Source organism: Prionailurus viverrinus, chromosome D1 (genome assembly GCF_022837055.1).
Source record: "Prionailurus viverrinus isolate Anna chromosome D1, UM_Priviv_1.0, whole genome shotgun sequence".
Taxonomy (NCBI): Eukaryota; Metazoa; Chordata; class Mammalia; order Carnivora; family Felidae; genus Prionailurus; species Prionailurus viverrinus.
In genome coordinates, this window is record NC_062570.1 from 106,031,374 (window position 1) to 106,041,779 (window position 10,406).

The following is a 10,406-nucleotide window of genomic DNA, read 5'->3' on the forward strand; positions in this document are numbered from 1 at the left end:
CAGCCTCAGATGTGCGCAAAAGGAATGCACGAATGGGTGGCCATTCGTGTGGCTGAGGGAGGCCAGAGCCACCGGCTCAGGTGGCAGGTGTCTGGAGGGATCCGTTTCCCTCAGACAAAGGCTGGTGCGGGGGGCAGGTGAATAAATCATGAGGGGCCTGGAGCGGGGCCGGGGCAGGACAACTGACCTCATTCCGGGTGGAGAAGCGCACACAGCTGGGCAGTCAGAGGGCTGGGGACGGAACAGGGGGGCACAAGAGGCCAGTGGGGGCTGCCTGGCCCAGCCCCACATTTCTCCCTGACAAACGAGAGGCCGGAGGTCAGCAGAAGGTAGGTGAGAGGTGCTGGCAGGAGGTGGGGAAGCTCAGAGCTGCTCTGGGGCTCTGGGTAGGGAGAAGGGGGGACGTCTGGGGCCAGGATGGTGGGGGGGGGGGCGCTGTCTTTCCAGAATCCAGGAGTCATCCTGGGGGGGGGAGGTGTGGGCAGGGAAAATAGGAAGAGCAAGGATGGACAGACAGACAGACAGATGGACCAACGGAGCAGAGGGAGGGAGTGACAGAGATGGGTATGAGAGGCCAGAGAGACCCCCAGAGACAGCAGGGCAAATGTCAGCAGAGTGCAGGGGGGTGGCAAGGGGCCGTGGGTAAGAGAGACGCAGAGAGATGGGCAGAGAGGGGCAGCGAGCAAGACCCAAATGGCGGGGGGCCGGGGGGGAGACCATAAGCCAGAAAGGCCAGGTGACCAGGTGACCAGGGCTCTGCAAGGTAGCCCGTGGCCAGCATGGGGCTGGAGACCGGTGGGTTGGGGGAGGCTAGGACTTGGGTGAGCAGCACGGGGAGAGCCCTACCAGCCTGTGGAGAGAGGGACAGGGGAAAGTACCCGGGAGCCTGTGGGGACCGCACCCACAGCTGCCCACTCAGCCACCCTCCCGCAGGAACGGGGCGACCAGAGTGGGAAGAGGAGGCGCCCAGCCCTGGTCTCCATGGCCCTTCCCCAGGGCCAGGCAGATGGCAGTCTCCCCGCGGGGGACCCCAGCCCCTCTGAGGGCACCCCAGGGCCCAGCCGGGCCCCTGCCAGCCCAGCAGCCAACAGGCGGCGGGCACTCCTCAAGGAACTGGAGGCCCGGGTGCAGGCAGCCTACGGGCAGGTAAAGGGGACAGGGGTGTGGGGCATCAGAGGGAGACGCGGGGATCCCCCGCCGCAGCCGGGACCCTGTAGGACAGACCCAGGGGAGAACTCAGGGAGGAGCCCCGGGACGTGCAGGTGGGAGGCAGGTTCAGTCAGCTGCCCAGGACGGAGGCTGGCGTCTCTCCCCACCTCTGCCCTCACCGAAGCCCGCGTCCAGCCCACAGCACCCAGAGCTGTCTCCCTTCCGCTCGTCACCTGAGTACAGGGTCGGGGGGCTGGGCCAGGCAGAGGTGCCGAGGGCGGGCAGGCTGGCCAGGGGCTCTAAGGTGAGAGCAAGGGCCCTGGCCCGGAGGGTCAGGAGCTTTCTGGACCGGGCCAAGACGGCCTCCTCTCAGGACAGGCGGTAGGGGCAGGGCCTGCTGAGTTCATACCACCATTCTGAGGGGAGAGGTGCCCCAGCCCGCCCTGGCACCCTGGGCACCTGGTTTCCTCCTCCCGTGTCCGGGCCCTGCTTCTGAAGACATTAAGTCTCTCCTAATTGGGGGAGATTAGGGGTAGGGGTTGGGGGAGAAAGTGCTGGAGAGGAGGTGCCCAGAAGACCCTCAGAGTGAGCGCAGGGAGGCTGTGCCTTCCAGGGGGCCTTGACTCCTGAGTGGCCCCCCTCACCAGCAGGGATGCTCAGAGATAATCCTGGATTAGGACCCAAGCCCCCGGGCCCAGGGCTCCCCGCCTGCCCACCCGCTCCCAATCTTCCCCGCGAAACCCTAGGAAAATCCCCTGCAATGCTCCCAGGCTCTCACTGGGGACAGCTGGGGGCAGACAGGAGCCCACAGCATCCGCTGAGGCCCAGCCCTGGGCCGCCCCCAGGACTCCAGGCCTGGCATGGTTCAGGAGCCCATGGGAAACTGTGCCAAACGGCCTCGACATCGGGGGCCTAAGGTAGGACGGCTAAGGGGGAGAAGCCAAGGCCAGGAGGCTGGGCTGGAGCCTGGAAGGGTCAGGTGGGGTGGGCAGAGTCCTGTGTGAGGGCCGGGCTGGGGTTAGAGGTAGAGCAGGGCAGGCGGGTGGAGGGGGTGGTTCCCACCACCCTAGACCAATCAAGATGTCCCCGGGGGAAGGCCCCAGACTCCGGCCCCTTGCGGTCCTGGCTCCCACGGACCCCCGGGCCTTCCCGCCAAGCTCATTAGGCCCCCCGGGTGCCCATCCAGCTGCCCTGTGCCGGCCGCTCTTCCTGCTCTCTGCCAGTCAGAGACAGGAGGTACAGAGCTGGAGCTGAAGGTCCCATTCTGCCACCGGCTTTCTGAGCAACCTTGGTCCCGTCCCTTGCCTTTTCGGGGGCCTCGGTTTGCCCAGTTGAACGGTAAGGGGGTGGACCCTTCCGGCCTAGAGTATTGATGGGTGAAGGCCCCCACTCTCCTGTGCCCGGTTCCAAAGACGGGAGAGGCTGGTGAATGAGGGTGGAGGGGCCGCCGCCCCAGCTCATAGCTGGCTCTGCCGCAGGAGCGCTGGCAGTGGCCCAGCTCCCCCCCAGGGCGCTCCCACCACAGCCCCGGCCCCGGCCCCGGCCCCGGCCCCGAGGAGCAGGGGGACCCTGGGCCGGGCATCCAGGGTTACTCGGTGCTCAGCAGCCTGGTGGGGCCCGCCTGCATCTTCCTGCGGCCCAGCATCGCGGCCACCCAGCTCGTATGTATGGCAAGCCCCTGCCTTTGCCTCCTCTCTGCCTCTCCTTGAGTGGGGTCTTTGGAGCAAAGGCACACAGATCCAGGGGGTGGGACAGAGAAGAGTGGAGGAAACATCAAGGGGATCAAACAGCGGGGAGACCCAAGGAGACCCACCAGGAAAGAGAGAGGAGAGGGAACAGAGAACCTAGGAGACAGCCACCCAGGGGGTGGGCAGGGAGGTGGCAGGGCCTCCGAGAGAGAGAACGAGAGAGACACACGGAGGTCCCCAGGGCCACGTCTGAGGCTCTACCCGACCCCAGATCCACCTCTGGCAAATGGAGCTCTGTGACCTCTGCAAGGGGAGGGGCAGGAGGTGGGCAGAGGTCTGGGCAGGGGGCAGGGAAGGGGCGGCCCAAGATGCCCAGGCCAGCGGGCGGGAACCGGCGGCAGCCACCAGCCCTGAGCAGTGTCAGATGACCCAGGCCCTGCCCGTGCATGTTGGGGGTGCTGAGTGGGGAGCCCCAAAGAACAAGAGGAAGGGGTGCAGGTGTCAGGGTGGTCCAGGGGATTCTTAACTTCTCTGTGCGCCACCCCCCCTCCAGGACCGGGAGCTGCGGCCAGAGGAGATCGAAGGTAAAGCGTTTTGGAAAAGACTAGTCTCCAGAGGGGTGGACAAAGGGTGGAGCGCACAGGGTGGGGACACTGGGTGGGGCCTCGGTGGTCTCCACCAGGAAGGAACCAGGGGCAAGAGAAGGGCTGCAGGAGATCACAGAGAGATGGGGACGAGACCGAACGGGGAGGGGTTGACAGAGCCCCCAGCCGTCGGTCCCCAGGTCTCATTCGCCAGGTGGGTCTCACTTCCCTTTTGTGTTTGTTCATGGAGCAAACGCCTCCTGGGTGCCTACTGCGTGCCTGGCCCTGTGCTGGGCACAGGGAGTGTGGCAAACTAGACAGATACAGCCCATGTCCTCGGGGGGGGGGGGCAGATGTCAATGAGTCAACAAGTACAAACGATGCTAAGCGCTGGCAAAGAAATGAACAAATGGGCTGGAGGGGACTGAATTTAGACGGAAGACTTTCTTGGGCAGGTGACCCGAAGACCAGAAGAGGGAAGAGTGTTCCAGAATGTGAGCTCCATGAGCTCCATGAGGTTAGGGATTGTTTCCTTTCTTTTCCTTCCTTCCTTCCTTCGTTCCTTCCTTCCTTCCTTCGTTCCTTCCTTCCTCCTTCCTTCCTCCCTTCCTTCCTTCCTCCTTCCTTCCTTCCTTCCTCCTTCCTTCCTTCCTTCCTTCCTGCCTGCCTGCCTGCCTTATCCCCACTATCTAGAGCAGAGCTTGGCACATAGTAGATGCTCCTTAAATATTTGTTGGAAGAACGAATTAAAGAACTAGCACATGCAAAGGCCCTGAGACAGCAAAGAGAAACTGATGTTTACAAGGAGGAAATGATTCGACCAAAGGACGAAGGAAGGGTGTGCTGGTCCAGGCTGGGGTCCGGGGGGACGAGTGGGAAGGACTGACCCCGCCCTGCCCGGCAGAGCTGCAGATCGCCTTCCAGGAGTTTGACCGAGACCGTGACGGCTACATCGGCTACCGGGAGCTGGGCGCCTGCATGCGGACCCTGGGCTACATGCCCACTGAGATGGAACTCATCGAGATTTCACAGCAAATCAGTATGTGCCTCAGACCTGCCCCAAGCCCAGTTCTCCGGGGGCCATGGCCATGGCTTGAGCAGCTGGGCGGCCCAGGGAAGAGAGATGCCTCCACAGGTTGGCCCCCAGAGCCGGGGACCCTGGTCATTCTCAAGGCGCTTGCTCTGCCTCTGAAGAATCTCCCCATCGCCCTACAAGGTGGGGGGGGGGCAAGGACCGTTATCCCCACTTTTTAGATGAGGAAACTGAGCAGATGATCCAGCCTACGGGGCCCCGCGAGAGGGAAGGACCCATTTAGTGGGGCAGGGGAGAGGGACACGGGCCAGGAGAGGAGGGCAAGGGAGGGCCGGGGCCGGGCAGGGGTCTCTGGTTGCCTGGGGTCCCTGACGGGTACGGCCCCCAGGTGGCGGGAAGGTGGACTTTGAGGACTTCGTTGAGCTGATGGGCCCCAAGCTGCTGGCGGAGACGGCAGACATGATCGGCGTCAGGGAGCTTCGAGATGCCTTTCGGGAGGTGCGGCCCCTGGGGCTGGAGGGAGGGCAGGGGCTTCGGGTCTGCCGTGACGGAGGGCTGAGTGAATGCGCGGTTTGGCCGGGGACTCAACGCCTCGACCCACGCCGCCACAGTTCGACACCAACGGGGATGGCCGCATCAGCTTGGGTGAGCTGCGGGCAGCCCTCAAGGCCCTGCTGGGGGAGCGCCTCAGCCAGCGGGAGGTGGACGAGGTCCTCCACGACATTGACCTCAACGGGGACGGCCTGGTGGACTTTGAAGGTACCGCCCACTGCCCTCCGCGCTTAGCGCCAGCACAACCCCCGGAGGTTTTTAAGAGCTCAAGGGAATGACCAAAGGGGCATCGGCGCCGTGCGCTAGGCACTCTGTGCCCTCTCCCCGGGAGCAGGACAAGACAGTCAGCTCTTAGGGAGGCGGGAGTGCTTGGCCAAAGATGTGGATGTGGCCGAGATGGGAAGCCAGGCGGGTTGACCAGAACCTCGTTCTTCCTCTAAGCCGCGTTGCCCCAGGGGGAAAATAAGGGTTAAATAATGACAGGAAGCCAAGGAAAATCAGTATGTAGAAATTCTCCCAGAGTTATTCCTGAGCTTCCTAGCAGCCAAAGCAAAAAGGAAAACAGGTTCAGTTAAGAGATTTGGGGGTCTTGTCGTTGCTGCTGTTTCTCTGTTTCGTTTCGTTTCGTTTTGTCCATAAAGCAAAGCCCCTCTTCTTCGCCTGAGGGCCCATTCCCCAGATCCAGAAGACTCCCTTGTGGGCTCTGCCCTGGACCACGCCTCCTCCCACCTCAAGGCCAATATATTGGTCTCACCCCTACTGGGGTCCAGACTGCAGACCCGCAACCTTGGCTTTGTCCTGGCAGAGTTTGTGCGAATGATGTCTCGCTGAGTCTGCACCGAAGCTGGAGGCAGGAGACGGGACTTGGGACCACAGCCACTGCCTGCCAGCGTGTGCCCGGAAACCCTCTGCTCCCAGTTGACCCTCCCCCCCCCCCCCACCGACCGCCTCCCTACCCTGCCTGTGGGCAACACCCTGTCCCGCCCTCACCCTCACCCCCGCTTCCCCACCAAGCCCCACTGCCCGTCCCTGTCTCTCTGAGAGTAAAGTGTCTTGGAGCCTGAGGGGATGGCTTCTGCTTCTCATTCGTTTACCCTGGAGGACCCAGTGTTTGGCCCCCCAAAAGTTATAAGATCCCTCGACCGTGAACTCCAGGTGGGCAGGGGCCCTTTCTGGATTCTGGGCCCCTCCCAGAGCCAGTATCAGGAAACGTCCCTAGATGAGTAAATGCCACCTGCTTCTCCCAGGGCTGGGATGTGCACTGGCCCCTCATCCCGCAAAAGGGCTCCCGTCAGGGCCGGGGTTACAACAGAGGGTAGCACAAGGGAGTGAGGGCTTTTCCCAGGCCACGTACTCTGGGAGGGAGAAAGAGCTGGAAGGTCAGCTGGGAGGAGTGAGTGACGGACGGGCCCCTTCGGATACACATCAGCTTTGGGGTTCCCGCCTCAAACGCCTGAGCACGGCAGGGGTCAGGTCGGCGTCCGCTCAGAGGCTCTCCTGCTCAAGCCCGCTTCCTCGCCCTCTCTCTCTTGCATTCCTGACTTCACCTCAGCGTCTGCTTCCAGGGGGGACCCAAACGACACGTCCCCTCGCTCCAGCGCTGCTGTGGTCCTTAGAGCCCCATGGAGGAAACCAAGACGCTGAGTCTAAGCAACCTTGCTAGCGGTCACACGGCCCCACCGCCGTCTCTCCCGGCCCAGTCCATGCAGCACGTGCTGCCCGATTATTCTTTCTAAAAGAAAGTTTTGCCCCACTTCTGTTCAGGAACTGGCCGTGACACCCCCCCCCCGCCCCCATCGCCCCCAGATTAATCCAGCCGCCAGGCACCAGAAGGCTCTGGGAGGATGAGGGCTGGCATAGAATCACACACAGTTAGGACGAAGCCGAGGTGGGACTTACAGCCAGGCTCCGGGACTCTAAAATCACAGCCCCAACAAGCCGGTGCCTCGAGTCACCGTGGAGCCGGGCCCTGGCCTCCGCTAACTGCAGCAAAGGTTTGCCTCGCAGAGCACTGCCTGACCCGCGGCTGTTCCCACCTGCCGGGAGGGAGCCCTGACCTTCTGGTCGAGAAGGGGAGGGAGCTTACAGCGCCCCCGCCTGGTCGTCACCATCGCTGCTGCCGACAAGATGGCTTTGGGACGGAGAGGGCAGGGGGCCACCCGCGCCCTGCCCAGCCCAGAGCCTGGACGCCGAGGTGCCGGGGCTGGCTGCAGCGGCCTCAGCACCACTCGCCCGGCAGATCCCAATTAATCCCTAATTCTCAATTAGGGGATCTCTCCTGCCAGTCTGGCAGGCCTGGGGATGAGAAGGAGCCACCCCAGCCCCAGAGCTTCCCTGGGGGCTCGGGCCCACCCCCCTCCCTGCCACCACCCTCCACCTGCTGTCACAAACGGCATCGTCCGTCCCCTCTGCAGGGGCTGGGGGTGGTGACGGACGTGGCCCGCGGGCTCCCGGCCTGGCAGGCTCTGTGGTTGGGGCGGGGGGGAGGGGGAGGGGATGGCGATGGGATGGTGATAATTGGCCGCCGTGTATCTGCTGGCCCCCCAAAGTGCCCACAGCTCCTCCAAATCTCCTATGCGCCTTCCTACCCCCAAAAAGCTGCTGGCCCAGAAAGTCCCAACAGAGTAACCACTGGAGCAGGGCCCAGGGCCGGGAAGAAACAGTGAGCGGGCAGAGACTGTCCTGAGCCAAGAGCCCCTTCTCCGCTTAGTGGGGGCACCTGCCCCCAAACCCCGTAGGCTGTGGCCAGCTGGAGCAGGCCGGAGCTACGAGATCTTCTGGGTTTCCAAAAGAAACTGTAAACTCAGACTTACATTGAGTCCATTTTATTGATTTTTTTCTTTCTTTTTTTTTTTTTTTAAGAGAGAGTGAGTGGGAGAAAGGGGCAAAGGGAGAGGGAGAGAGAATCCCAAGCAGGCTTCACACTCAGCATGGAACCAGACTCAGGGCTCCATCCCACGACCCGGGGGATCAGGACCTCAGCCGAAATCAAGAGTCAGACGCTCAGCCGACTGAGCCACCCAGGCACCCCAATTAAGTCCACTTTAAATAGTTTGACTGCTGACTATAGAATTCAATGAGGTGTATAAACCTTACATGTACAGCTCAATGAATTTTTATATGTGTGTGCACTCAGGGAACCATCACCCACATCAAGATATTACATCCACTTATTTAGAACAGTTCTAGGCTTACAGAAGTATCTTGAAGATACCACAGGGAGTTCCTGTATACAATCCACCACAGCCAGCTTGGGCAAGGTTCTCCAGAGAACAGAACCAATAGAAGACGTGTGTGTGTATGTGTGTGTGTGTGTGTGTGTGTGTGTGTGTGTGTGTGTGTAGCTATTTATTGTAAGGAATTGGCTCAGGTGATTATAGGTGCTGAGCAGTCCCAAGGTTGACAGTCAGCAAGGTGGAGAGCCAGGGGAACTGGTGTTTCAGTTCCAGCCTGAGCCTCAAGGACTGAGGACCAGCAAAGTTTCGAAGACAGATGTCCTGCCTCGACCCTCAAGCAGGCCAAGTTCCCTCTTACTCAGCCTTGGTGCTCCATTTGGGTCTTCAACTGATCGGATAAGGCCCACCCACCCATCATGGGAAGGGCCATCTGCTTTACTCAGTCCTCCAATTCAGTGGATGTTAATTGCATCCAGAAACACCCTCACAGTCACACCCAAAGTCACATTTAGCCAAACATCTGGGCATTTGTGACCCAGGCGTGTTGGCACTTAAAATTAACCATCATGCTCTATTAATATCTTATGTTAGAATGGTCCATTTGTTGCAATTAATAAACACTGACACGTAATTATTAACTAAAGTCTATATTCTATGCAGATTTCATAATTTTCCCCCTGACTATCCTTTTGCTGTCCAGAATGCCACCCTGGACACCACATAACATTAGGCATCATGCCTCCTCAAACTCCTCTTGGTTGTGATAGTTTCCCAGGCTTCCCTTGTGTTGTTTCATTTTTCTGATCTTGACAGTTTTAAGGAACACTGGTCAGGTATCTTATAGAAAGTCCCTAAGTTGGGATTTGTCTGATGTTCCCCTCATGATTAGTCCGGGGTTATGGGTTTGTAGGAGGAAGACCACAGAGGTAAAGTGCCCTTCTCATCCCATCATATCAAGGGTACATAGCATCAACATGACTTCACTGTTGATGTTGACCTTGATCACCTGGCTTGAGGTAGTGTTTGTCAGGTTTCTATACTACAAAATTACTTTTTCTTTCTCCCATTATGTACTACACTCTCTGGAAGAAAGTTACTCTGCATAGCCCACACTTAAGGGGTGAGGGGTTACAGTCCACCTCATTAAGGACAGAGTCTCTACATAAATTACTTGGAATTCCTCTATATAGATTTGTCTCTTCTCTCCCTTTATTTATTCAACCATTAGACATAGATATAGAGATAGATGAGACAGAGATAGAAATAGAGATAGAAATACATGTCAGTAAGGGCTCATAGATATTTATTTTATACAAGTTATAATCCAATACTTTTTAAATTTTTGTTGTTCATATTCCTCCAGTTTGGGCCATTGGGAGCCCTTTCAGTTAGCTCCTGTGTCCCTTTGACATACCCCCATCATGGTGGAATTGAGGGTTTGGGGATTTGGGGGTGTGGTGGGTTTGGGTTTGTTTGTTCATTCATTCATTCGTTTGTTTTTCAGCATTTTCTTACTTTCTAGCAGTATAAGATGCTCCAGGATCATCTTGTCTGTTTTCTGCCCCAGGCTTAGAATTAGCCATTTTCTCCAAGGAACGCTGGTTCACTTTATTGGAGAATGCCATTAGAAACCAAGATCTGGGGGGCGCCTGGATGGCTCAGACAGTTAAGCATCCAACTTTAGCTCAGGTCATGATCTCGTGGTTTATGAATTTGACCCCTGCATCAGGCTCTGTGCTGACAGCTCAGCCTGGAGCCTGCCTCGGATTCTGTGTCTCCCTCTCTCTCTGCCCCTCCACCCCCTCTCTGCTTAAAAATAAATAAACATTAAAAAAAAAACTTAAAAAAAAAAAAAAAGAAACCAAGATCTGGGTGCTATATTGCTTCTAGGCTCTCTCAGTTGACAGAGAAGATATGCATGTACACTAATCTGTGTATATACAATTTTTAAATATTTCTGTATGTAATCTACTGTATCTATATTGAGCTAAACACGAGTTCATATTAATGTCTCCAATTTCCGACCCATTATCACATGGATCACGCTAGCCTCCTCCCCTTGCTTACAAGTAACTTCTCGTCCAAAAAATAAGAAATCATCCATGTTCATTTACTTACTTTTCAATTCCCGTGTATGTGCACAGTGGTTTTAAAATTGTCAACCCACACCCCCACAGGAAACCACTTCAACTAGAGACAGTGCTCTTTCATTGTCACAGATCCA

At 58.1% G+C, this 10,406-nt stretch overlaps 1 protein-coding gene across 1 annotated transcript; it reads left to right on the forward strand.

Annotated features, from left to right (window-relative positions):
• Window positions 1-959: 959 nt before the first annotated feature.
• On the forward strand, window positions 960-6,026 carry CABP2 (calcium binding protein 2). Its single transcript, XM_047823340.1, has 6 exons — window positions 960-1,146; window positions 3,391-3,421; window positions 4,326-4,460; window positions 4,843-4,952; window positions 5,066-5,213; window positions 5,812-6,026. Exons 1-6 carry the CDS (start codon window positions 982-984, stop codon window positions 5,835-5,837), a joined length of 615 nt encoding a protein of 204 aa, XP_047679296.1. The 5' UTR covers window positions 960-981; the 3' UTR covers window positions 5,838-6,026.
• The last annotated feature ends 4,380 nt before the right edge of the window (window positions 6,027-10,406 follow it).